We start from the raw sequence: 27,994 nt of genomic DNA, 5'->3' as shown, positions 1-27,994 counted from the left end.
GTTGAACATTTTGCATCTATGTTCATCAGGGATATGGGTCTGTAATTTTCTTTTTTTGTGTGTTGTCTTTGCCTGGTTTTGGTATTAGAATGATGCTGGCCTCCTAGAATGAGTTTGGAAGTATTCCCTCCTCTACTTTTTGGAAAACTTTAAGGAGAATGGGTATTAGGTCTTCACTAAATGTTTGATAAAATTCAGCAATAAAACCATCTGGTTCAGGAGTTTTGTTCTTCAGTAGTTTTTTGATTACCAGTTCAATTTTATTGCTCGTAATTGGTCTGTTCAGATTTTCTGTTTCTTTCTGGGTCAGCCTTGGAAGGTTGTATTTCTCTAGAAAATTTTCCATTTCTTCTAGGTTATCCAGTGTTAGTGTATAATTTTTCATAGTATTCTCTAATAATTCTTTGCATTTCTATGGTATCTGTAGTGATTTTTCCTTTCTCATTTCTAATTCTCTTTATGTGTGTAGACTCTCTTTTTTTTCTAGATAAAGTCTAGCCTGGCTAGGGGTTTATCTACTTTGTTTATTTTCTCAAAGAACCAGCTCCTGCTTTCACTGATTCTATTGTTTTATTCTTCTCGATTTTGTTTATTTCTGCTCTGATCTTTATCATGTCCCCCCTTCTACTGAATTTGGGCTCTAATTGTTTTTCTTTTTCCAGTTTAGTTAATCGTGAGTTTAGACTGTTCATATTGGGTTGTTCTTCTTTCCTGAGGTAAGCCTTTACTGCAATATACTTCCCTCTCAGCACGGCCTTCACTGCATCCCACAGATTTTGCGATCTTGAATTATTGTTGTCATTTGTCTCCATATGTTGCTTGATTTCTGTTTTTATTTGGTCATTGATCCATTGGTTATTTAGGAGCATGTTGTGAAGCCTCCATGTGTTTGTGGGATTTTTCATTTTCTTTGCATAGTTTATTTCTAGTTTCATACCTTTGTGGTCTGAGAAGCTGGTTGGTTCAATTTCAATCTTTTTTAATTTCCTGAGGCTCTTTTTGTGGCCTAGTATATGCTCTATTCTTGAAAATATTCCATATGCACATGTGTATCCTGCTGCTTTTGGGTGGAGTGTTCTATAGATGTCTGTTAGGTCCATCTGTTCTAATGTGCTGCTCAATGCCTCTGGCTCCTTACTTATTTTGTACCTGGTTGATCTGTCCTTTGGAGTAGGTGGATTGTTGAAGTCTCCTGAAATGAATGTATTGCATTCTATTTCTGTTATTATTTGTTTCACATGTATAGGTGCTCCTATGTTGGGTACATAGATATTGATAATGGTTATATCTTCTTGTTGGACTAACTCCTTTATCATTATGTATTATCCTTCTTCATCTCTTGTGACTTTCTTTGTTTTGAACTCTATTTTGTCTGATACAAGTACAACAATTCCTGCTTTTTTCTCCCTATTAGTTGCATGAAATATCTTTCTCTATCCCTTCACTTTTAGTGTGTGTATGTCTTTGGATTTGAAGTGAGTCTCTTGTGGGCAGCATATAGATGGTCTTGTTTTTTTTACCAATTCGGTGACTTTATGTCTTTTGATTGGTGCATTCAGACCATTTACATTTAGGGTGGTTATCGATAGGTATGTACTTATTGCCATTGCAGGCTTTAGACTCATGGTTACCAAAAGTTCGAGGGTAACTTCCTTAGTATCTAACAGTGTAATTTAACTCACTCAGTATGATATTATGAACATGAACATGATCTAAAGGTTCTTTTTTTCCCCCTCCTTTTTCATCATCCTCTGTTCTTTATATATTAGGTATCATATTCTGAACTCTGTCTATCGCTTGATTGACTTTGGGGGTAGTTGATTTGATTTTGCATCTTCTTAGTAATTAATTGTTCTGTATTCTTTACTGTGGTTTTATTCCCTGGTGACAGCTATTTAGCCTTATGAACACTTCCATCTATAGCAGTCCCTCCAAAATACACACTGATGGTTTGTGGGAGGTAAATTCTCTCAGCTTTTCCTTATCTGAAAATTGTTTAATCCTTCCTTCAATTTTAAATGATAATCTTGCTGGGTAGAGTATTCTTTGTTCAGGCCCTTCTGTTTCATTGTATTAAATATATCATGCCACTCCCTTCTGGCCTGTAGGTTTCTTCTGAGTAGTCTGATAATAGCCTTATGGGTTATCCTTTGTATGTGATCTTATTTCTCTCTCTGTCTACTTTTAATACTGTGTCCTTATCCTTGATCTTTGCCATTTTAATTATTATATGCCTTGGTGTTGTCTTCCTTCAGCCCATTGTGTTGGGAGATCTGTGCATCTCCATGGCCTGATTGACTATCTCCTTCCCTGTATTAGGGAATTTCTCAGCAATTGCCTCCACAAAGACACTTTCTATCCCTTTTTCTCTCTCTTTTTCTTTTAGTACTCCTATAGTGCGAGTATTGTTCCATTTGGATTGGTCACACAGTTCTCTCAATATCCTTTCATTCATAGAGATCCTTTTTTCTCTCTGTGCCTCAGCTTCTTTGTATTCCTTTCTCTAATTTCTATTTCATTTACTGTCTCCTGTACTTCATCTAATCTGCTTTTAAATCCCTCCACTCTATGTTTCACTTCAGATACTGTATTAATGATTGAATCTCATTCCTGAATTCTTTCCTGATTTCTTGAGTATTTTTCTGTATCTCCATGAGCATGTTTATGATTTTCATTTTGAAATCTCTTTCAGGAAGATTGGTGAGTTCAGTTTCCCTTGGCCCTCTTTCTGGTGTTTTTGTGATTTGCATTTTAGCCAGGTTCCTTTGATGTTTCATATTTGTTTGTGGCAACATCTAGTGCCCAGAAGCTCTACTCTCTGGAGCTACTCAGCCCCTGGAGTGATGGTGGGGGTTGCAGGTGAACAGCACTGGTGCCTTTTGAGAGGAAAAAGCTGTGTCCTGCTTCCCAGCTGCACTTCCTGGATCCACTGCCAGGGCCAGTGGGCCAAGTGCATAGGTAGAATTCTCTATACTTTGCACTTATAGCCGCTGTAGGTGTGGCCTCCCTCTGGCTGGTCTGGTGCAAGGGCAGCAGCAACCAGTTTACAAGCCGATGCCGGCTAGGAGGAAGATGATGCAGCAGTCTGTGTATCATGTTGCAGGGCCACAGAGCTGCATAGCCAACCAGGGGGATGGAGTATCTATCTGAAGTTCCTGCAAGTTCCCAACCTGCTGGGCAGTGTGTGCCTGGATAATTTTTTCCACCTGTGCTTTCTCCTGAGCAGCAAGCTCCGTGCAATCCTTACACCTTTAGCAGCCCTCTCACTGTTAGGAAGTTTCTGTCTGCTCACCTTTCTTTGTCCCAGAGCAGCCGGGTGTTGATCTCTGTTTTCCACAAGAGGCTGGAATCTCAGTCTCTCCAGGTACTCTACCTGTCTTAACTATCCAACCCCACTAATCTCCAGAGCACCACATTAATAGAGGTTTGTGCTCCCATAGTAGATCTTCAAGGCTGTTTAGAAGGTAGTTCAGAAGTCCTAGGCCTCCACATCCTCCCCGCTCCATTTCTCTTCCTTCTGCCAGTATGCTGGGTTCAGGGCAGGGCTTGGGTCCTGCTGGATCATGGCTTTGGTGCTTTACCCTGTTCCATGAGGTCTGTTCTTTTCTCTACATGTATTCAGTCTGGCACAGTCTTTTTTCCTGTTGCTTTTTCATGATTAGTTGTGTTAACTATATTTTCATATTATATGTGGTTTTCTGTCTCACCTCTCATGCCACCATCTTTAATCCTCCTTTCCCCATGTGCATTTACATTTACAGCACATCTCAGTTCAAACTCTTCACTCCAGAGTCTCAGTCGTCATTTGTTGCTAGTAGCTTCTGTATTGAACAGATCAAACCTAAATATTTTACAAAAATGAAGTGTTTGTATCATATAAGAACTGGGAAAACTGTATAAATAACAGAAGTATAAATGATATTTTTTACCATCTCTCAAAACCAACCAACAAAGTATGGCTCATCCATACTATGCATTTGCACAGTCCTATAAAAGGACTGAGGTGCCCCATTAGAATATGTATCTCTGGGATATTTTTTTAAAGTTTAGCATACAATATGTGCATAATAAGACCTCAAATTCTGTGTGTGTGTGTGTGTGCATGCACATATGTGTGTGTGTGTGTGTGTGTGTGTGTGTGTGTGTGTGTATACATGTAGACAACATTTAGTAGGACTTAGGACAAACTATAAACAGTGATGAGTGATAACCTCTAGGATGTGGGAATGGGAAAGACTGGGAGGGAAAAAGACTTTTGCTTCTTATTCTGGTTATGCCTACCTTCGTTGTTGTTAGTCTTTGTTGTTTTCTTATATCAAAGCAAAGCCACAACACATCCCTTGAGTTCATCCTGACTCTGTCTCTCTTATACCATCTCCCCATGCACACAGCACTCCTTGGGCTTAGAGGTGTCTCAGCATCTCAGGAGGTCCCAAGAAACAACGAGCCTATTGGTGCCCATCTGCTCCTGCTCTGTCCCCCATCCCCACCCACACCAGGAGCTGAAGTTTCTTTGCAGCCGGATGGACAACTGAGAGCAATAGATGCATACGAAGTTCAGAGAAAATAGGATGCTTGAAAAGCAAGGATATGATTAAATAAACCATTTTCTGAGGACCAATTAAAGAGGCATCAAGCTGGAAGAGGAAAAAATGTTGAGTAAAATAGAATTTCTGCCATGGAAAAGAGCAGAGACCTAGGGAGGGAGCCAGCTCTGGCCTCCACTGACTGAAGAGCAGAGGGGACCGAGGGGACAGCAGAGCTCCCAGCCTGGACAAGAGGGATCAAGGAGGCATGACAGTATTGTGGCTGGGGCAGCAGCCTGCCAGAGAGTGGCCAGGCCTCAGATGTAGTCACAGAAAGAACTTCAGGTTTCATTATGTAGTGAGATGCCATGGAGGGTTCTGGGCACTGACAGAGCACAGGTTGAGATCTCAAGGCCCCTACTTCCACTTACTGTTTACCTTCACAATCTCACCTGCTTTTGTGGTGGGGGGACTGCAGGGGAGTCTGCAGGTGACTGTCTAGGACCACAAAGGTGACATGACATGGTGACTGGAAGTGGCTGGGGAACTACTGGAGATCTTCCTCCTCCTGAGCAGAAAGCAGATCCTAAGCTGCCCTGGGGCTATGGGGGGAATGGTGGTGGGACTCAACCCATGTGGAGAGGCCTGCTGCCCTCAGGAAGAGAGGGTGGAGAGAGAGAATTGGCTCCAAGGGCTCACAGGGAAGTGGCCTACATGGGTGTCTAGGAATAAAAAATAAAATAAAGGAAGTCAGGATTCAGTGACAGATTGGATGTGGGACAGAGTAAAAAAGGAGTCAAGTGGTGTCCACGTTTTTGGCCTAAACAACGCAGAGAACCATGGAGGATTCCTGTCTGGGAAGAAGTGGGGGAGATTCCTACATCAGTGGGAAGCATATGACACCCCAACAGAAATCTTGAGGAGGCAGGATACAGCTGGCTCCCCTTAGGGTTCTAGGACAGGAATTCCTAACCTTTGGGGGTATGCCCAGGACTCCTATGTACCTCTAGTGAAGTCCTTGGGTCTCTAATGCAGTGCTGTCCTAAAAGTCACAAAACAGAAACCTCACCAACCAAACTGAGATCACAGAGTTTACAGGAGTCAGTTTGAAAGACCTGATTTAACCTCCTGCAGCAAGGGGAGCCACATGGGGTATATATCACACCAGACAAGGTAGACGTAAGGCAGAAGGCCCACACCATCAAAACGTGGGGTTGTGCAATGTTCACCTGTTATGTCTTTCTCTGCCATTATCAGCCAGCCCCGCTGATGGAAGGGTTATGGGTATCAGAGCTGAGGATGCTCAGGGCTATTCAGCAGAGTAACTGGAATCAACTCAGTCACCAGTCAGAGGGACATCTGGCTATAGGTAGATCACCAATCAGCCTGCTGAGCAGGCATGGGTTTATCTGCAATCTTTGGGCAGAGCATATGGTAACCAGAATGGGACCATGTTACTGCCAGTGATGGCCATTTAGGGGTGACACAGTTGTCAACCCAGAGGTCCAATTATCCTGACTTTTGATTTGGTTGCTAAGTTATTTTATTTATTCCATCATGTACCCCATTTACTGTTTACTTTCAGCACATCTTACAGGTCACTAACAAGTTTCTTGTCTATGTCTCACTACTGCCTACTCCACACGTCTTTTAAGCTACTAGCTTTCTTCTCCCCTATGCTTAGCACTTTAATGAGTTTCACGCATCCTGTTCCTTTTTCTTGTCCCCACAGCAGAACTGAATAGTCTCAAATACAGCACACTATGCTATAGTAATGTCTTAAATGAATAAAATGAAACGCTAGGATTATTAAATAAACCAGTTATATATAGTTCTACATTAACTAACAAGCTGTAGTAGCTGCAGCCCTTCTGACTATTGCTGACAGTCACCGGGAACCCTAATACTGCAGTGGAACCCCCGACCCGAGGCCAGCGGCGCACAGATCCAGCCCGTTCCCAGCCAGCTCAGGGCCCCCAGACCTGGGCCGCCAGGGCAGGCCGCTCTTATTAACAGGGCTGGTACCACTAGCAGTGACAGCACATGCGCCTAGCCGGCACGAAGCAGTCACTTGACGGCATGGGGGTCCCGGAAGCTGCGGGGGCAACCCGAGCCGGACCCGCCTCTCCAAGCCCAGATCCAGCCCCAGTCCACGCAGCCGTAAGGCCGACCCAACCGCTCTCCAGCTGGCTGGGCGAAGGCGCACGCGCTCGCCAGTGGCCCCTCCCCGTGGTGCATGCGCGGGGCGTTCCCGCGGCCGGGGAACGGCAATCTATGGGGCGCTGCGTGCACGGCGTGCTCTGCGTACGCGCTATCGGCCGTGGGCGCGCAGGGAGTGGGCCGCGCCGTGCGGAGCGGGCTGGATGGGTCCTGGCTGCTGCTGCGGGTGTTCAGGTAGCGGTACGGCTCCGGACCGTAGCTATGCGGGCACGCGGATGGGCGAGGCCTTGGACAAGCTCTACCGAGTCAAGTACGCCAAGAGCGGCCGCGCTTCATGCAAGAAATGCAGCGAGAGCCTCGCCAAGGACCCACTGCAGATGGCCGTCATCGTGCAGGTGCGGGCGCGCAGCGCAGCTTCTACGCTCCAGGGCGCGGTGCTCCTCGGGGCGTTCGCCAGGTCGCCCACCCTGGGCCGCCTCATCCGGGAGGTTTTGTCCTCTGTTGATGGGGCGACGGGCTCGCGAATGATTTTTAATCTATTTTGGGGTGTCAGTTAAGCATACTCACCCTTGTTCTCTTATGCAGAACCTTACAAGTCGGCGTCATTCCTGTGCCTGGCATTCAGGTTGGGCCTAATTTGTGGTTTAAAACAATATTTTCCCCCACTTTCTTGGTTCCCTGACGCGTTCTCTTTGTGCGTCTGCAGCTGCCTGGTCTGAGTGAGCGTGGCTGGGGGTACTTCCCTCGGCTTCTTAGTAGACTGGGGGCCCCTCAGCCTCAGGCTTCGGGACGGGATGGAGTTGAAGGTTGGGGGCCCCCTCCATTTCCCAGGCTTCAGGATGGGGTGCGGTTGATAGACTGGGGGACCCCCTCCGTGTCCTCAGGCTAAGGGGCTGGGATGGAGTTGATAAACTTGGGTGGGGGGTGGGAGGTTGCTGCCCGTCTTCCTAGGCTCAGGGCAGAGTGGGTGAGCTGGGAGGTGCTCAAGGGCCCTACTTCCCCCAGCTCCCATCCCGCATGGGTGTAGTCCCGCTTTCACTTGCCCCTCCTGCCCCTCCTGCTCCTCCTCCAAAATAAAGCTGTTACCCAATGTGGTGCTCATGGTCAAGGTAAATGATTTTATTCTCCCAGCAGTGAGGCAGTAATGTGTTTGGGTATGACTGAATAGTCATTGATGGATTTTCACTACTTGTGCAGTGGAGAGTGGGTTCCAAATGCCAAGTACTTAGGTCATCCCATTTCACTGGAAACTGCAGTCACTGTGCCTGTCAGCCTACCTAGGTCAACTACTTGGCATTCAGTACTTACTCATTCTTTAAACACTGAGCACCTGGTGAGTTCTAGGCATTGTGTTGGTACTAGAAACACAGCGACTGCCCTTGGCAGCATACAGTTTGATTAAAGGGAAGATGACTGGTGAACTTTGCTGTTCAGGATGATTGCCCCTGGATGGACCTGAGCTGAACTGGGAGCATCACAGAAGTGGCAGGGAGTTGCAGATGGAGAAGCAGACAAGGCCCGACTTTTGAAGACCTGTATCTTCCACTAAGGTCTTCGAACTTTCCCCTGAATGGGTGGCCTGCTCTTGAGAAGCTCCCTTCTAGTGCAGGGGTTTTTAACCTGCAATCTGGGATGGCAGGTAGAACCCAAACAGTGCATGAGTTCACATGAGAAAAAAATGTACATCCCTATCTTCACTAACCTCTAAATAAAACACATTCTTTCTCTAATTAGTAATGTAAATCGCAGAGCAAAGGCATATTTGCTCCACCTATGATTTTGGTCACCTTAAAGTAATTATGGGCATTTTCACCTCCCTTTACATCTGTTGGAGGTTGTCAGAATATCATTTACACTCATCACAACAAAACTCCAGTAATTAGAGTGAATGCTGAATCTTGCTACATCCTTCCAAGTTCAACAGTAGCATAACCCAGTAAACTTTTAAATGTTTTGGTAATTATTTCAGAATAATTGGTTTCTTTTGTGAGCCTATGTGTATTCTCTGTATTTTTAAGACACCCGTAGGGTGATGGCCCCATTGAGGAACCGATTCCTGAACCAAATGATGTTTAACCTTTCGTGCCTTCATTTGGCATGCTTGACAGTGAAAGAAATTACTAATATTAAAAGTTGGTGTGGTGTTCTGTAATTGGGGTGGAGTTCTAACTTAGATTGTAATGTTGGTCTTGTAGGCCAGCTGAGCTGGTGGAGGCGGGAAAGAAAGAAGCCATTCTTGCCATTTAGTTTTGAATACCGCCTTTGGCATCTGTATGAGAAGCTTGTTCTTTAAGTGTCAAATACCTGATACTTCACCAGGCCTGTCCCGGGCAGCCTCAAGGGGATGAACCGGGCTTCCAGCCTTTGGACTGGGATGAGGGGTGTGGAGTGAGGGTGGTGGGAGTGGTGGGGGATGAGGTGGGCCGAGTGTTCTGCCCTGTCTTGGATGGGCCTGAGGCAAACAGCGTGGTCTCATACTGTGTGCCAGTGGCCAGCCGTCTGGGTTAGGCCTGTAGCCTCTGGGTAGGCGGGCAGTGTAATGGCCTGTTTCACACAGGAGGAAGTAGGCCAGGTGCTGGCTGCGGACTCTGGGACATGGTGGGTGCTCAGTGTTTGCTGAATACACAGCCAGCGTCTGCCACTTGCTCAAGCCTTACCTTGTAGCTGCCAAGTGAAAACCAGTCTTGTGACCCTGGTCTAGTTCTCTTCCTGCCATGTTCTCAGCCTTAAGTTCTCGCTTTAGTCAAAGGTTCCTCCTTCAGAGGGAGTCCCCAAGATGTTGCTGTGCATATGCCCTTGGGCAACATGTCTGACGCTGCACTGGGTGGGTGGCTGGGGACCATGGTTTGGAGGGGCAGACGTTGGGGCAGATGTTGGGCCCTGGCTGAGCCAAGAAGAAATGCCACCCCCCACAAGTTCCTACATAGGACAAAGCCACTGAGCCACGCACATCTGTTCACAGGTGTAAGCTGAGCATTGCGAGGTGAGGTAGACAAGGGCCCCAAGGCAGGAAGAGCCAGGTTAAGGCCACCGCGGCTGTAGTAAGATGGGCAGTGCTTGAGGGTGAGTGAGCTGCCGTGGTGGGAACACCATTCCACTCTGAAGTGCTGTTTGTCGTCTTGTTTGGAGGGAACATCCTCTCCACAGAAGGAATGCCCTGTTCTTCCTCCTTCCCCCCAGACCTGGGGCATTCCACAGAGTGCCATCTGTGGGCTGGAGTATCAGTGCTAGCAGGATGGCATCGTGCCCCTTGGAGCTTTGACACAGTGCAGGACACAGGCATTGACCAAATAGGCATCCTGGGAGATAGTTCTGTTGGGCAGGAAAGCAGGTATGAGCAGGGTGGAGAGAGAATAAAGGCCCATAATGCCCAATAAAAGGGACTCAGCGAGTTAACCATTTAAAACTAGAGAGCCAGAAAGGACTCACATCCCCTAACAGTTATATCTGTGGGGAGTTTGGACATGCTGTTTGCTCCCAGCAGGTCCGGAGCCCTGAGCCCTGCCCAGGGGGTGGCGCAGGCTGCTTGAACCCAGGGGTCCTCAAAGTGCCCACCTGAACACTAATATTTTACCCCCAGAAAGAGGCCCCTTGCATGGTGAGAGCGAGCTGGTCGGGAGGCCTTGACATTGCCTTTTCAGCATATTTCCCCTATCCTCACAACTTCACGTTTTTTGAAAGTTGTGAATAGTAGTTATTTTAATGCTGTTTTAATATTCTTACTCCATCTGCATGACATTCAGCTTTATGTTCTGTAGAAACAGACATTTGGGGCCCCCTTCACTTCGAACCGTTTCTGTATTTTTAAGCAGCTCTTCCTGTCAAGCAGTGTGGCGGAAAGAACCACGGTGTCAGTTTCAAGCTGGGGCTGAGTCACCTGCCTGGGTCACCCATAGCCCAAGGATTCTGTGAAATGGGGGTGCTGGTCCCCACTAGAGGCAGTTGTCGGGTTACACGTGATAGCTTTTGAAGGTACCAGGGACCCACTCTGCTTGGTGGGTCTGACAGTGAAAGGCTCGATGCTGTAAAGTCAGTACCCCCCTGGGTGAAGCCTCACAGGAGAGAGGGCCTGGCTGCAGGCTGGGAGATCCGCCCTTGTTCTCCCTGGCCTGCCACTCCCCACCCCCCCACCGTTCTCCCTCATAGACAAATCCGTGTCCCCCATATGTGTAGCTGCTGCTTTCTGACACATTTTCCCCACCTGGCTCATTGTCTATGATTTGTCCTGTCTGAGCGCCTCTGCAAAGGCACTCAGCCAGCCCTTTCCAGGCCGTGCAGGAGGATGGGGACACAGTGGGTGTCTCGTGGGGGACCATCCCTGGCACAGAGCAGCACACGGTCAGAAGTAATGCCTTCCCATGGGTGGTGTGGGCCTGAAGAGCTGGGGAAGGGAGGAACAAGAGGTGGCTTCCTTGTGTGTGTAGCTCTGGGCCCATGACTTGGAGGGTCTGGGCAAGACCTCCTCGTCTTAGGGAAAAGTAAACAGGGAAACAGATTTATGTTGGTGGCGGGGGTAGCAGCTGGTCACGCACTGCACTCTGTCCCATCGTAGTCACCCATGTTCAACGGGAAGGTCCCGCACTGGTACCACTTCTGCTTCTGGAAGGTCAGCCACTGCATGCGGCACCCTGACGTCGAGGTGGATGGGTTCTCTGGGCTGCGGTGGGATGACCAGGAGAAGTTCAAGAAGACCGCGGAGGCTGGAGGAGTGACAAGTGGGAGCAGACCCCACTGGGCCTCTCAGCCCTGCTCTGTTGCCCGTGTGTGCAAGCTGGTCAGCCGGCCCCAGTGCTGCAGCTCCTCTGACCAGCATGTCCTTTAGCAAAATGTTTACTTCTCCCCATGCTTGAGATGGAGTCTTTTAAATACATTGTTTTTGTTTTCAGTAGACTTTATCTTTCAGAGCAGTTTTAGGTTCACAGCAAAAGGAAGCAGACAGTACAGGGTTCCCATGCACCCCCAGCGCCCCCACAGGCGCATCCTCTCCCAGAGTGGTGCATTTGTCACAGTTGATGAACCTGCACTGGCATGACAGGGTCACCCAGAGTGCACAGTTACAAGGACTCATTCGTGTTGCATGTGCTGTGGGTTTGGACACATAACCATTAGAGCTTTGCAGAGTTGCTTTGCTGCCTTAAAATGCTATGTTCTGCTGATTCCCCTCTAATATAAATTAACTAGCACCATAGTTTTGCTTTTCCAGGAATGTCTTTTATTTGAAATCATGCAGTATGTAGCCTTTTCAGATTGGCTTCTTTCACTTGGTAATACTCATTTAAGTTTCCTCCATGTCTTTTCACAGCTTGACAGCTTGTTTCTCTTTAGCACAGAATAATAATCCACTGTCTGGCTGTACCACTGTTCATCCATCACCTACTGAAGGACATCTGGTTGCTTCCAAGTTTGGGCAGTTATGAATAGAGCTTCTGTAAACATCCATGTGCAGGTTCTTATGTGGACGTAAATTTTCAGCTCCTTTGGGTAGATACCAAGGAGCATGATAGCTGGGTCATATGGGAAGAGTAGGTTTAGTTTTGTAGAAGCTGCCAGCTGTCTTCCAAAGCGACCACACAAGTCTGCCTTCCCACCAGCAATGAACAAATTCCTGCTGCTCCACATCCTCACCAGTACTTGGTGTTGTCAGTGTTCTGGATTTTTTTGGCCATTCTAATAGGTATGTAATGGTTTTAATTTGCATTTATTTCCCTGATGACATATGATGTGGAGCATCTTATCATGTGTCTGCCATCTGTACATATGTTTGGTCAGGAGTCTGTTTAGATATTTTGCCTGTTTTTTGTTCCTTATTCTTGAGGTGTAAGTTTTTTTGTGTGTTCTGGACAGCAATCTTTAATCAGATGTGTCTTTTGTAAATACCGTCTCCCATTGTGTGGTTTGTCATCTTTCTCATTCTCACAGAGCAGAAGCTTGCAATTTTGGTGTAGTCCAGCTGGTCAGTTCTCTCTTTCATAGATTATGTCTTTAGCCTCGTCTCTAAAACGTCATCACCACAACCACGGTCGTCTAGACTTTCTTCTGTGTTATGTTCTAGTTTTGTGATTTGGGGTTTTTAAGTCCATGATCCATTTTGAGTTAATTTCTGTGGAGGGTGTAAAATCCGTGTGCCCTTCTTTTGTACGGTCGTGTCCAGCAGTTGCAGCGCCCCGTGTTGGAAGGCCTCTGTTCTCCGCTGCATTCTGTGCTCCTCATCATACATCAGTTGCCGATGTTTGTGTTTATGGGCCCTTCTCATCTCCCTGTCGGTTCATTTGGCCAGTACCGTGCTTTGATTATGGCAGCACTGTGGGAAGTTTTGGTGCCTGGTGGTGTCAGTTCTCCAGCTTGGTTCTTCATTGTGGCAGCTGTCCTGGGTCCTTTTCCTCCACGTGAGCTTCAGTCGTCGCCCCTGCCGACTTAAATTGTGGATTCACCTTTAAATTGTAGATTTTTCATCCCTTTGAAGATCTGAGGCTGTGTTCTCATTTTTCTGCCTTCCTAAGCTGGCCCCATTTTCCCTGGACTGTTAAGGATAGGCTGTCAATGGGAACATCATTTTCTCTGACTGTCTCTGTCTCTGGCTGTTTCTGATCTGCTGGAAACTGAGAGATGAGTGACACAGCTAGAATTGTGAATAAAAATGAGAGTCCAGTTGCCAAGACGAGGTGGAGAGTGGGTTTAGCAGAGGACAGATGTGACAGAACTTTCCATTCTGTGGTCATTGTCAGGATAGTAGGGTTGTCCATTTAGGGGTCTAGATTGTTGTATCTACTTATAATTTACATGTGTCAAGTTATAATTTTATAATATGAAAAGGCAGTCATTTTGCTATAAGCATGTTTCTTTTATGAAACTATCATAAAAATACTACCTACTAATTGTTAATGGATTTTTCATCCAAAGAGCCCAACTTAATATATTTAGACATAGAAAACATTTAAATCATCCCACATAACTGCAATTCAGGGATAACTACCATTAGCATTGTGGAGTACTCCTTAGAAAATTGCTTTCTGTTCAAATATTAATTCATGTATGTATGTGTATATTTTTTTCTTTTTTCTGCAGAAATGGGGTCCTTTCTAAGTATACCTTTTTTAAGTGCTCAGTCACTTTTTTTGTGGTAAAATATACACAACACAATATTTACCATCTTAACAATTTTAAAGTGTATGTTTTGGTGACATTAGTCTGTTAACATTATTGTGTAGCCATTCCCACCATCCATCTCCAGAGGTTTTTCATTTGCCCAGAATACCCATAACAATATAATGCCCATTTCTCCTCCCCCCAGCCCTGGTAACCACTATTATTTCTGGCTCTGAATTAGAGTACCCTGCATGCCCCGTGTAAGTGGAACCATGCAGTAGTGGTCCTTTTATGGCTGGGTTATTTCACTTAGCATAATGTCTCATCGTGTTCATGTAGCAGGTGTCAGGATTACAAACTGAGGCAGCTTTATTTATTCTTTTCTAAACTTACAACTTCTACATCTTTTTCTTAATGCGCTTAGTAGAACCTCCCATACAATGTTAAATAGAAATGCTGAGAGGACAGTCTTACTCCTGATCATAGGAGAGAAACAATGTTAGAGCTATTTCCGTTTAACAGAAGAATCTAACTTTGGTCCCAGATGCTTGCCCACCTACTCCCAGAACCCCTTACTGAGTGATTGAACCCAGTACGAAATACCCTTTACCATCTGTTTAACACTTAACATGTACATGTGTCTGATTCTATATCAGGGTGCTCCCTTTAACTCAATATTTAACTTAGATAAAAGTATAGTAGAAATTAGAAGGTGGGGTTAGAATTCCATGGGTACAGGGCTTTTGTGGTAAGTACCTTCTGGTGAGGGAGGGGTCCAGAGGTCACAGAAGAGCTGGAAGGTGAGACAGCTACCACTTAACATGCTATTCAAAGAGGCTGTCTGGGAACAGTTTTAATTTTAGTGCCAGAAAAGAGGCTGTATTAACCAACAGCTGTCAGAAATATAGCTTCCGCCTGTGCTGGACACTCATGTCCACCAGCTCATCCTGGGTATAGGGACACAGCATGGAGTGCTCCACAACCTGGGGAGGGGGCGGTTCCTCCATTTGAGGACCCCACGGTTCTTTCATATTTTTTTTTTTGGTATCATTAATCTATAATTACATAAGGAACATTATGGTTACTAGGTTCCCACCTTCACCAAGTCCCCCCCACAACCCCAATTACAGTCACTGTCCATCAGCGTAGTAAGATGCTGTAGAATCACTACTTGTCTTCTCTGTTTTGCACAGCATCCCCATGCCTTCCCACACATTATATATGCTAATCATAATGCCCCCTTTCTTCCCCCCTTCCTTATACTTCCCTTCCCACCAATCCTTCCCAGTCCCTTTCCCTTTGGTAACTGTTAGTCCATTCTTGGATTCTGTGATTCTACTGCTGTTCTGTTCATTCAGTTTTTTTCTTTCTTCTTATACTCCAAATATGAGTGAAATCATTTTATATTTGTCTTTCTCCACCTGGCTTATTTCACTGAGCATAATACCCTCTAGCTCCATCCATGTTGTTGCAAATGGTAGGACTTGTTTTCTTCTTATGGCTGAATAATATTCCATTGTGTATATGTACCACATCTTCTTTATCCATTCATCTACTGATGGACACTTAGGTTGCTTCCATTTCTTGGCTATTGTAAATAGTGCAGCGATAAACATAGGGGTGCATCTGTCTTTTTCAAACTGGAGGGCTGCATTCTTAGGGTAAATTCCTAGGAGTGGAATTCCTGGGTCAAATGGTAAGTCTATTTTGAGCAGTTTGAGGAACCTCCATACTGCTTTCCACAGTGGTTTACATTCCCACCAGCAGTGTAGGAGGGTTCCCCTTTCTCCATAACCTCGCCAGCATTTGTTGTTGTTTGTCTTTGGATGGTGGCGATCCTTACTGATGTGAGGTGATATCTCATTGTGGTTTTAGTTTGCATTTCTCTGATGATTAGCAATGTGGAGCATCTTTTCATGTGTCTGTTGGCCATCTGAATTTCTTTGGAGAACTATCTGTACAGCTCCTCTGCCCATTTTTTAATTGGATTATTTGTTTTTTGTTTGTTGAGGTGCATGAGCTCTTTATATATTTTGGATGTCAACCCTTTATCAGATCTGTCATTTATGAATATATTCTCCCATACTGTAGGATGCCTTTTTGTTCTATTGATGGTGTCCTTTGCTGTACAGAAGCTTTTCAGCTTGATATAGTTCCACCTGTTCATTTTTGCTTTTGTTTCCCTTGCCCGGGGAGATATGTTCATGAAGAAGTCACTCATGTTTATCTCCAAGAGATTTTTGCCTATGTTTTTCTCTAAGAGTTTCATGGTTTCATGACTTACATTCAGGTCTTTGATTCATTTTGAGTTTACTTTTGTGTATGGGGTTAGACAATGATCCAGTTTAATTCTCTGACATGTAGCTGTCCAGTTTTGCCAACACCAACTGTTGAAGAGGCTGTAATTTCCCCATTGTATGTCCATGGCTCCTTTATCATATATTAATTGGCCATATATGTTTGGGTTAATGTTTGGAGTCTCTGTTCTGTTCCACTGCTCTGTGGGTTTGTTCTTGTGGCAGTACCAAGTTGTCTTGATTACTGTGGCTTTGTAGTAGAGCTTGAAGTTGGGGAGCGAGATTCCCCCCCCCCACTTTATTCTTCCTTCTTAGGGTTGCTTTGGCTATTCGGGGTCTTCGGTGGTTCCATATGAATTTTTGAACAATTTGTTCCAGTTCGTTGAAGAATGCTGTTGCTAATTTGATAGAGATTACATCAAATCTTTATATTGCTTTGGGCAGGATGGCCATTTTGATGATATTAATTCTTCCTAGCCAAGAGCATGGAATGAGTTTCCATTTGTTAGTGTCCTCTTTAATTTCTCTTAAGAGTGTCTTGTAGTTTTCAGGTATAGGTCTTTCACTTCCTTAATTAGGTTTATTCCTAGGTATGTTATTCTTTTTGATGCAATTGTGAACGGAATTGTTTTCCTGATTTCTCTTTCTGTTAGTTCATTGTTAGTGTACAGGAAAGCCACAGATTTCTGTGTATTAAGTTTTTATCCTGCAACTTTGCTGAATTCCAATATTAGTTCCAGTAGTTTTGGAGTGGATTCTTTAGGGTTTCTTATGTACAGTATCATGTCATCTGCAATAGTGATAGTTTGACTTCTTTGCCAATCTGGATGCCTTGTATTTCTTTGGGTTGTCTGATTGCCGTGGCCAGGACCTCCAGTACTATGTTAAATAACAGTGGGGAGAGTGGGCATCCCTGTCTTGTTACCGATTTTAGAGAAAAAGCTTTCAGGTTCTCACTGTTCAGTATGATGTTGGCTGTGGGTTTATCATATATGGCCTTTATTATGTTGAGGTAGTTACCCTCTGTACCCATTTTGTTGAGAGTTTTTATCATGAATGAATATTGAATTTTGTGGAATGCCTTTTCAGCATCTCTGGAGATGATCATGTGATTTTTGTCCTTTTTGTTTTATGTGGTGGATGATGTTGATGGATTTTCGAATGTTGTACCATCCTTGCATCCCTGAGATGAATCCCACTTGATCATGGTGTCTGATCTTCTTCTTGTATTTTTGAATTCGGTTTGCTAATATGTTGTTGTATGTTTATGCATCTATGTTCATCAGGGATATTGGACTGTAATTTTCTTTTTTGGTGGCGTCTTTACCTGATTTTGCTATTAGGGTGGTGCTGGCTTCAGATAATGAGTTTGGGAGTATTCCCTCCTCTTCTATTTTTTGGAAACCTTTAAGGAGAACGAGTGTTATGTCTTCTCTCTATGTCTGATAAAATTCTGCGGTAAATCCATCTGGCCTGGGGGTTTTGCTCTTGGGTAGTTTTTTTATTACAGCTTCAATTTCATTGCTGGTAATTGGTCTGTTTAGATTTTTTGTTTCTTCCTTGGTCAGTCTTGGAAGGTTGTATTTTTCTTGGCAGTTGTCCATTTCCTCTGTGTTTTCCAGCTTGTTGGCATATAGGTTTTCGTAGTATCCTCTAATAATTCTTTGTATTTCTGTGGGGTCCATTGTGATATTTCCTTTCTCATTTCTGATTCTGTTGATGTGTGTTGATTCTCTTTTTCTCTTAATAAGTCTGGCTAGAGGCTTATCTATTTTATTTACTTTCTCAAAGAACCAGCTCTTGGTTTCATTGATTTTTTTCTATTGTTCTGTTCTTCTCAATTTTATTTATTTCTTCTCTTACCTTTATTATGTTCCTCCTTCTGCTGACTTTAGGACTCATTTGTTCTTCTTTTTCCAATTTTGATCATTGTGAATTTAGACTATTCATTTAGGATTGTTCTTCCTTCTTTAAATATGCCTAGATTGCTATATACTTTCCTCTTAAAACTGCTTTTGCTGCATCCCACAGAAGTTGGGGCTTTGTGTTGTTGTTGTCATTTGTTTTCATATATTGCTTGATCTCTATTTTAATTTGGTCATTGATCCATTCATTATTTGGGAGCATGTTTTTAAGCCTCCATGTGTTTGTGAGCCTGTTTGCTTTCTTTGTACAGTTTATTTCTAGTTTTATATCTCTGTAATATGAGAAGTTACTTGGTAGAATTTCAATCTTTTTGAATTTACTGAGGCTCTTTTTGTGGCCTAGTATGTGGTCTGTTCTGGAGAATGTTCCATGTGCACTTGAGAAGAATGTGTATCCTGCTGCTTTTGGGTGTAGAGTTCTGTAGATGTCTGTCAGGTCCATCTGTTCTAGTGTGTTGTTCAGTGCCTCTGTGTCCTTACTTATTTTCTGTCTGGTGTATCTGTCTTTTGGAGTGAGTGGTGTGTTGAAGTCTCCTAAAATGAATGCATTGCATTCTGTTTCCTCCTTTAATTCTGTTAGTATTTGTTTCACATGTATTGGTGCTCCTGTATTGGGTGCATATATATTTATAATGGTTATATCCTCTTGTTGGACTGACCTCTTTATCATTATGTAATGTCCTTCTTCATCTCTTGTTACTTTCTTTGTTTTGAAATCTATTTTGTATGATACTAGTACTGTAGCACCTACTTGTTTCTCCTTGTTGTTTGCATGAAATATCTTTTTCCATCCCTTGACTTTTAGTCTGTGCATGTCTTTGGGTTTGAGGTGAGTCTCTTGTAAGCAGCATATAGGTGGGTCTTGCTTTTTTATCCATTCCATTACTTTGTGTCTTTTGATTGGTGCATTCAGTCCATTTACATTTGGGTGATTATTGAAAGATATGTACTTATTGCCATTGCAGGCTTTAGGTTCGTGGTCACCAAAGGTTCAAGCATAGCTTCTTTACTATCTTACTGTCTAACTTAACTTGCTTATTGAGCTATTATAAACACAGTCTGATGATTCTTTATTTCTCTGCCTTCTTATTCCTCCTTCTCCATTCTTTATATGTTAGGTGTTTTATTTTGTGCTATTTTGTGTTTCCTTTAACTGCTTTTATGGCTAGTTGATTTTATTTTTTGCCTTTAGTAAGTATTTGATTGGTCTGCTTTCTTTGTTGTGATTTTATTTTCTGTGGTGACATCTATTTAGCCTTAGGAGTGCTTCCATCTAGGGCAGTCCCTCTAAAATGCCCAGTAGAGGTGGTTTGTGGGAGGCAAATTCCCTCAACTTTTACTTGTCTGGGAATTGTTTAGTCCCTCCTTCATATTTAAATGATAATCGTGCTGGATACAGTATTCTTGGTTCAAGGCCCTTCATTTCATTGCATTAAATATATCATGCCATTCTCTTCTGGCCTGTAAGGTTTCTGTTGAGAAGTCTGATGATAGCCTGATGGGTTTTCCTTTGTAGGTGACCTTTTTTCTCTCTCTGGCTGCCTTTAATACTCTCTCCTTGTCCGAGATCTTTGCCATTTTAATTATTATGTGTCTTGGCGTTGTACTCTTTGTGTCCCTTCTGTTGGGATTTCTGTGTGCTTCTGTAGTCTGAGCATCTATTTCCTCCCCCAGTTTGGGGAAGTTCTCAGCAATTATTTCTTTAAAGACTCTTTCTATCCCTTTTTCTTTATCTTCTTCTTCTGGTACCCCTATAATGTGGATATCGTTCCATTTGGATTGATCACACAGTTCTGTTAATATTATTTCATTCCTGGAGTTCCTTTTATCTCTCTCTGCCTCAGCTTCTCTGCGTTCTTGTTCTCTGATTTCTATTCCATTACCGGCCTCTTGCACCTCGTCCATTCTGCTTTTAAGTCCTTCCAGAGATTGTTTTATTCCTGTATTCTTCCTCCCAACTTTATCTTTTAGCTCTTGCATTTTTCTCTGCAGCTCCATCAGCATGGTTATGACCTTTATTTTGAATTCTTTTTCAGGAAGATTGGTTAAATCTGTTTCCCCAGGTTCCCTCTCAGGGGATGTCTGTGTGATTCTGGTCTGGATCAAATTCTTCTGCCTTTTCATGGTGATAGAGGTAGTTGTGGGCAGTTGGCATGTGTGTCAACTGGGAGAACAACATCCCTTCCCACTTGCTCATCGCTCTCCTATCCTGTGAGAATGGCGACCCCTAGCGGCTTGTGCTGGGCAACTGTATGCTGACGGATCTCTGATTCTGGCCTGGGTGGCTACAGAGAATGCTCTGTGCTCCTGCTGTGCGTGTGGCTGGTCTCAGGCTGCTGCTCCGCTATGGGGGGTCCGCACCAGAGAGGGAATGTTTATCGCCATGAGGGGTCTCAGAGCTGCTGCCCAGGGGGTTAGGGCACCCGGAGTTCCCCGGGGGTTCCCAGCTGCTGGGCTAAGTGTCCCGTGCCGCTTCCGTCCAGCTGTGGGGTCCCTGTCCCTTTGACTTTCAAAAAGCACTCGCTTTTCTTTTGTCCCAGGTGTACCGGCTGTGGGAACCCGCTCGCAGGTTTTACTGTTCCATTTCCCTAGTATCCAGCACACCAGGCACTGTGTGTCTGCGCTCCCAGTGCGGATGACTAGGGCTGGGTATTTAGCAGTCCTGGGCTCCCTCTCCCTCCCCGCTCCGACTTCTCTCCTCCCGCCGGGAGCTGGGGTGAGTGGCACTTGGTTCCTGCTGGGCTGGGGCTTGTATCTTACCCCTTTTGTGAGGCGCTGGGTTGTCGCAGGTGTAGATGTAGTCTGGCTGTTGTACTGTATCTTCTGGTCTCTCTTTTAGGAATAGTTATATTTGTTGTATTTTCAGAAATATGTATGGTTTTGGGAGGAGATTTCCGCTGCCCTACTCACACCGCCATCTTGGCTCCTCACATCGGTTGTTTCATTTTTATTAATTACAACCAGGCTGGCCTTTAAAACAGGAGAGGATGGGACCTCTGGCAGTGGCTTCGGTAGCAGATCGGCCCATGGCCCCACCCCCTCCTCTTCTCCCCCCAGCTCCTCCTCCATCTCTGGGGCTTAAGGTGCCACTATTCCTACCCCTCACCCACAGCCTCCTGCAGTGTGGTTTTTCCTGCTGCCTTCCCACTCAAGGCTGCTAAGGAATCTTCTAGGAGCATGACCTGCCTTTTCAGTATCTCTCTTCTTTAACGGTATCCCATAGGTTATCACCCAGTTCCTCCAAGCGATGATGAAGTGTGTCTCTCTCCCACCTAAGTCCCTCTCCTTGCTAACCCTCAATAATCCTTTCTTTCTCCTGTGTAACATTTTCCACTATCTCAATGAAAAGAGACCCTACAAAGCCAGCCACTGCATGGCCACTTAGGGTCTCCAAGCAGTCTTCTAACTCATGGAGGACTAATTCTTCAGTTTCTGGTGTTTCCACCCTTCCCCAATTCTGGGGAAGACCCCACCACTCTAGGAGGTACTTTACCCTAGACCAGTTCCCTACTAGGGGTTCCCAAATTAGAAGCGCCACAGCTGTGGGGATAACAGGTGAAGCTGAACCCTCTGCTGCTGCATCCACTGGGTCCTCCCCACCATCCACATGGGAGGTTCCAGGCATCTCCCTGTTGGATTCTCCTGAGGAAGGCGCCGCCCCAAATCACTCACCAAAGACGTTTCTTGATGCAACAAGCAAGAGGAATTTATTCAGAAGCCAACTAGCTGGGGTCCAAGTCAGCCCGACGCAGTGGGTCTCAATGAGGACCCCAAGCACTTCTAACTAAGGGGTTATATAGGATTTCCGAGGCATTCAGCCCTAAAGGATTACCATGGTTACAGATTAGATAACAATTCTACAAAGGCAGTAATTTTTCAAACCTATGATTTCTGGGTTGGTGCCACGTCCTGGGGGTGTAGCAAGATAGGATCATTCTCTTACTGCTAGGGTGATTTAGCAAGGTAGGGTCGGCATTTATGATTAACTAACCGAAAGGTTAGCGCTGCCAGCAGTCATGATTGATTAACTTGTTTTTCCAGAGGAGTTACCTGGTTTCAGTTGTTCCCTCTGAGTCATATATCAGAATGGCTTTTTGGGCTTCAAGATGGCCACTCTTAGGCTAACTTATTTCTCAGGGAGGTTGGGGTCCTACATTCCCCACTTCTTTTTCTGAACATTCTAATCATGGAATGTTGGTTTCTTCTTGTTGTGTGAGGGTATGATACTGTTGTCTCAGCATTAGCACCTGCACAGCACTTACTCTTTCTCTAATAAAAGTTATTACTCGATTTAAAATGCAGGGACCTAAGGTGAGGAGCAATATTAAAATAAGCAGGGGTCCTGCCAAAGTGGATATTAGAGCTGTAAGCCATGGGGATCTAGAAAACCAGGATTCAAACAGGCTCTGGTTAGCTTCTCGTTCTCGCTTTCGCTGATCTAATCTTTCTCTTAATTTAGACATTGAGTCTCTTACTACTCCAGTATGGTCTGCATAGAAGCAGCACTCTTCCTTTAGAGCTGCACACAATCTACCTTCTTTTAGAAATAGTAAATCTAACCCTCGTCTATTTTGCAGCACTACTTCAGAGAGAGAGGTTAGGGACTTTTCAAGTTTAGAAATAGACTGTTCTATAGTTCTCAAATCTTCATCGATAGCTATTCTTAGTCCTTCGTAATGTTGGTTTCCTTGTATAATTGCAGCTGCCCCTGGTCCTACTCCGGCTGCAACTCTTACTCTTAGTAATACAGCTAGAGTGAGTGAGACTGGCTCTCTTTTATACCTTAGTTTAGGTTCTAATTCTGCCACGAATGATAAGTCATCATGATACATTAGTCTGGGTACTAACTGGACCATGATACAGAAATCACGGGAGGAGTTGAAGGCAGAAGTAGAGACACATGGGGTCACTCTAGTGTTACAAGCCCACCATCCCTTGGGAGGAGGGATTAAATACCTGTTTTTACCAGGGAAGGCTATGGGTATGGTCTCATTCTTTCTTCTACAGATAGAGACTCTAGCTGCTGCTAGGGAAAAGGGGCGATGACCGCTCTGGCTGCTTCGTGCTGAGAAGGGGGCGCAGTAAAGGGTGCAGCTAGGTCTCCATCACTGGTCAGTTGAGAGGGCTTCAGAAGGCTGGCGCTTCTATTCTGGGTTTCATTTTTATTACTATTTGCAGTTTTGTGGCTTCTAGGCAAGATAAAACAAATTGTGTTATTAGGTTATGTAGCAACATCTGGAGTTGGATTTTTTTATTCTGGAAGGAGGCTGCATTATTGAAACGATACTTCTCTCTAAAATCACTCTCATTTTTACTAGAAGTAACTAGGTTAAGAAAATAATTAACAGCTGGCTTGATTATTTGCACAGGTGCAGCAAGAAGAGCAATTGATTACACAGGCTCTTTTAAATATGGTTTGCTGGAACTTTTTGTAAGGAATTTCAGATTGAACTTTTAAAGGCCTCTTGAGGCCAGACAGCCAAGCCAGACTTGCCATCAGGCTTTGCCTGCAGTACCTGTAGATTTGGATGAATTCTTCTCTTCTCGAGGTCTCTGCACCTGCCAGGAAGTGACCTTCTTTACTCACCTGGTAAGGCTGCTGGGAACTCTGTAAGCAAGGTACCAGGCCAGTTCTTCCAAGCAGCTTTGTTGGCTTTATAAAGTCAATCTTAGTTCCTTAAAGTTGTTCACATCTGAGTCTATACACATGTCTCTCAGGTACGACATTCCAGTCAAAGCCCTGGTAGTATAACCAGTGTTCTTAAGTAGTCTTCTCACAAGGAAAGCAGATTCTTATTGAACTTGTGCAAATAAACATACTGCCATGGAATACAAAAACAGTCACTGAAAGTTTTTAAACTCTGGAGGGATCAAGTAGAGAGAAGGATGTTTCAATTCTGCTCATAAAGATAGTCATTTACTAAACTGTTGTCAGTTTAAGAGAACAAGGTTAAAACACTTTACCAGCAACATTTGAAACAAAAAGACACAAAATCATTTTCTTTAGTTTATGTAATCTTATGTAACTAATACCTGTTCTGCTGAAATCTAGTTCTTTACCAGTTTAGGGATAATACTATAAATGACAAAAGACTTACAAATGACAATGGTTAAAGATCTGATGAGAGCTTACTGTAAAACAGTTGACATAAGGAAATTCTGATATTTCTGTAATGCAAAACATTCAGTAACAAAGTTTAGCATCATTCTCTTTGACAGTGCTTTCCTGGTAAATAAATGTATATATATATATCAGATAAATAAGCCAAATTAGTCAAATACTTTCTCTAGTGAGAAAAAATTCTTCTGACATGTTCCAGGGGCCCTCTGGAAAATATCAGAGTTAACTAGAGGTAAAAGCACCTTTTTGCATTTAATTTTTTTAGAACTATCATTACACATTTATTGTCTATATACTCAGCACAGTAAATGAGATATCTTAAAAAGGTGGGGCAGCAGGGGAGACTGCTGCTGTCAATTTTTAAAGACAACATACAGAAAGTCAAAATAATTCTAGGTTACTAAGCATTCTTGAGAGAATGGTAGCAGATGGTAGATTCTTCTGCTTTCATCTTCAGGAGGGGAAAAAAGCTACAATAAGAATTCATATTTAGCTGAAAGAACTGTCTAAACTCAAGGCAGAGTATAATATCACCAGGCATACCAAAGACCTGTTAGAGATACATACAAAGAATGAATATGGCTATAGTCAAATTTAACTTAAAAGTTTAAGCAGAATCTCAAATTTAAATGTCTCTTTCTTTCACACAGATATTCAGATATGACCAGAAATATGATTTGAGATGAAAGAGATCAGGCATTTTACTTCTTCATTTAGGGACTGAGAAATGATGACCTTTGGCTTACAATCAATAGCTTACAAACAGTGAAAATAATAAGAACATAACTCAGCATAAGTGTCTAAGACCAGATACAAAAAAGCAGAGAAAGTGCTTAAGTTTACAGGTCTTCCCTGAAAGCTTCAAGAATGTTTTACTCTTTAATAGTAGATATAAGCTGCTATGCAAATTCTATTAAAAGCTCTAAGATTATTTGCATTAAAAAATATGGAGAGTCCCCCATGTTTTTTTAAAACATACAGCATATAAATTAAACAAGAAGACCTGGTGGTTCTCAAAAAATCTATTAAAACTTTTCTCAAAAGTGGTCACACGTTCGTCTATCTAAACTTTTACAGTGAAACCTGTTTTTCTGGGAGAAACATAATCTTGTCCAGATTCTACAGTTTAATAAATTTTGGTTTGTTAACTAAGTGCATTTAATCAGCTGAAAAAAGCTTTGTTACTATTCTGCTTAGGAATTCAAATTTTCAGGCCATGCAATCATTTTTAATAACAAAATATTTCAAAGGCAAATAAAGGTTATACAGTTGTTAACAAACTTTAGCTTTTAGTCCCTTTAACATTACGATTTCATGGCAACTCACTGAGACTTTAAGCATGAGAAACTGCTGTGATCTTTCAACATTAAGAGCAGACTAACAGTTAAAGAAAACTGTTTAACTGGAAACGAGATTTTAATTTTGCTGTGCACTTGATATCAAGACTCACTTGCTTTAATTTCACTAGGCACGACTATATCTGTAAGAATATAGTAATTTATTCTTCATTTGCCCCATGGTCCCAAGCACATAAGCCGGTGAGAATTATGCCTGGGCTTGCCTGCAGCTTGACTGGGTTTATCTCACCTTATCTCTGAACATCCTGACCCTCCCCCCAAAGCAACAGGCTGAGCGGATCTTCCACAACAAAAGGCACCACGCTGTTTTCTCTCTTTGTCTCTCTTTAAATAAATAGCTGTACTTTAGAACAAAGTTACTTTCTTTTACTTTCAACAAAACGAATTTCCGTTCTTTACACTTTCATTAAAACATACATCTTCCAGCATAGAGAAATGCCCTCTCTATCACTTTAAGCAGTTCTAACCAGAACTCAAAACTATTAGAAACTTCAAGCTCCAGTGAACACTGAGAAGCAGGACACTACAAACTGTCAAACCAACATTTCTTAGACTGACAAACTTATGAACACATTCTACAATTTCTGCAACCATGAGCTTCACAGCACAATCTCCCAGCAAACACAGAGCACATCTTCTCAACTTAACAAAACTCTAAGGCCTTAAGTTACTACAAAGATTTTCAGGCTGCAGGTAGGCATACACACTGCAACACACAATTAAAAAGGTGTTCACTTGCCACACTTATCCAGCTCACCTACCTGCAACAACTATGCTAGCCTGCTCACAAGACCCCCACTGAACACTAGACAAAGCCAAGCTTCTAAGCATTCTATTCTTAAAAGATTTAGCAGATAACATGACTCAAATGACTCTAGGTAAACTCAGGCAGCCGACAACTACCAGGACATGCCCGCCTCAGGCAAACTCAAATTAGCATTAATGCTTAACACTTTTTTATCAGGTTTTCTGGAAGTTTTAGAACACTCAATTTTCACAAGCGCTTGTCTTTAAATCAATTTCATTAATACCATCCGGAGGTAGAAAGATATATTCATTTACACACTTAGGGGGTTGTCTGAGTCTGTCCCATTGTCAGTATAACAATTATTAGGCACATGAAAGACACAAAAAACAGAGACACACACAGATTAGACACACAGCGGCCGCTTTTTGTTTTTTCTCAGATTTTCAAACAGAAACCGAAAGGAATCAGAGGGTTGATATTCCTGGCGCCTGAAAATCAACCCTATCTCATCAGATTCACCTTGCCAGAAAAACAGACGGGAGGCTACCAGGCGTCCCTGGCCTCCCAACCTCCGCGAGGCGTCCCCCAGGGTTGCAGCCTGCGGTGCTCCTAGTACGTCTACCGACCGCAGTCTCAACCCCTTTACGGGATCGGGACAGCTGCCAGACAGTGGGTACCCCCTTTCAGAATTCTGACCGGTCTCACTGAAAAACAGAAGACAGAACACAGACAACTCAAGGCGCCACTAATCTTACCTCTTCCTCCAAGAGCGACTTCGGGAGTGAAGCGGGGTGAGCGCATGATCCCGGACGAGCCCCCAAATGTTGGATTCCCCTGAGGAAGGCGCCGCCCCAAATCACTCACCAAAGACGTTTCTTGATGCAACAAGCAAGAGGAATTTATTCAGAAGCCAACTAGCTGGGGTCCAAGTCAGCCTGACGCAGTGGGTCTCAACAAGGACCCCAAGCACTTCTAACTAAGGGGTTATATAGGATTTCCGAGGCATTCAGCCCTAAAGGATTACCATGGTTACAGATTAGATAACAATTCTACAAAGGCAGTAATTTTTCAAACCTATGATTTCTGGGTTGGTGCTACGTCCTGGGGGTGTAGCAAGATAGGATCATTCTCTTACTGCTAGGGTGATTTAGCAAGGTAGGGTCGGCATTTATGATTAACTAACCGAAAGGTTAGTGCTGCCAGCAGTCATGATTGATTAAGTTGTTTTTCCAGAGGAGTTACCTGGTTTCAGTTGTTCCCTCTGAGTCATATATCAGAATGGCTTTTTGGGCTTCAAGATGGCCACTCTTAGGCTAACTTATTTCTCAGGGAGGTTGGGGTCCTACATCCCCACCATCTCTAGGGGTAGCCCTCCCACAGGTCACCCCATTTTGATGGATTTTGTGTTCAGAAATCCTGCTGACTATGCTAGATGTAACTCCAGGGAGAAGAAATTCCAGGCCAAAATACCTCTAAAACTGAAATCAGTCAAAGGGAGAAATAAAGTTAAAAACCTGTTTATTCCTTACAAACTGCAGTCTGAGGCCATCTCTTTCCTGCTCAGGAAGAAGTAAGCAAGACCTCCCATTAACCTCTCACATTCAGATAAGTCCTTGGTTGCCCAGGTAATTACCCATTGATATGGAGATTACCTTCTCTCCACCCCTGAGGAATGCCTGTTAACATGCAGATGCACTAATGCCAGGCTATTCCAGGATATTCTGGCAATATCACAATTTTACCCACAGGCCTGGACTGCAATGCTTTTCTTTA

The 27,994-nt window shown here is 43.7% G+C and overlaps 1 protein-coding gene across 6 annotated transcripts in view; it reads left to right on the top strand.

Moving 5' to 3' along the window:
* The first annotated feature begins 6,783 nt into the window (after positions 1-6,783).
* LOC108401104 (poly [ADP-ribose] polymerase 1-like) overlaps positions 6,784-27,994 on the top strand; it is a 55,473-nt gene continuing 34,262 nt past the window's right edge. For 3 of the 6 annotated variants that reach the window (XR_012122751.1, XM_073216681.1, XM_073216680.1), the window contains exon 1: positions 6,784-7,081. Coding sequence is in view for 5 of the 6 variants with exons in the window: in XM_073216681.1 (XP_073072782.1) it covers positions 6,890-7,081 (192 nt within the window). In the remaining variant the exon portion in view is untranslated. The other 3 variants (XM_017666843.3, XM_073216679.1, XM_073216682.1) reach the window with 3 other exon arrangements.

Source organism: Manis javanica, chromosome 11, assembly GCF_040802235.1.
Source record: "Manis javanica isolate MJ-LG chromosome 11, MJ_LKY, whole genome shotgun sequence".
NCBI classification, from domain to species: Eukaryota; Metazoa; Chordata; class Mammalia; order Pholidota; family Manidae; genus Manis; species Manis javanica.
Note: the sequence above shows the minus strand (reverse complement) of the source record. Positions and strands in the feature narration are given on the sequence as shown.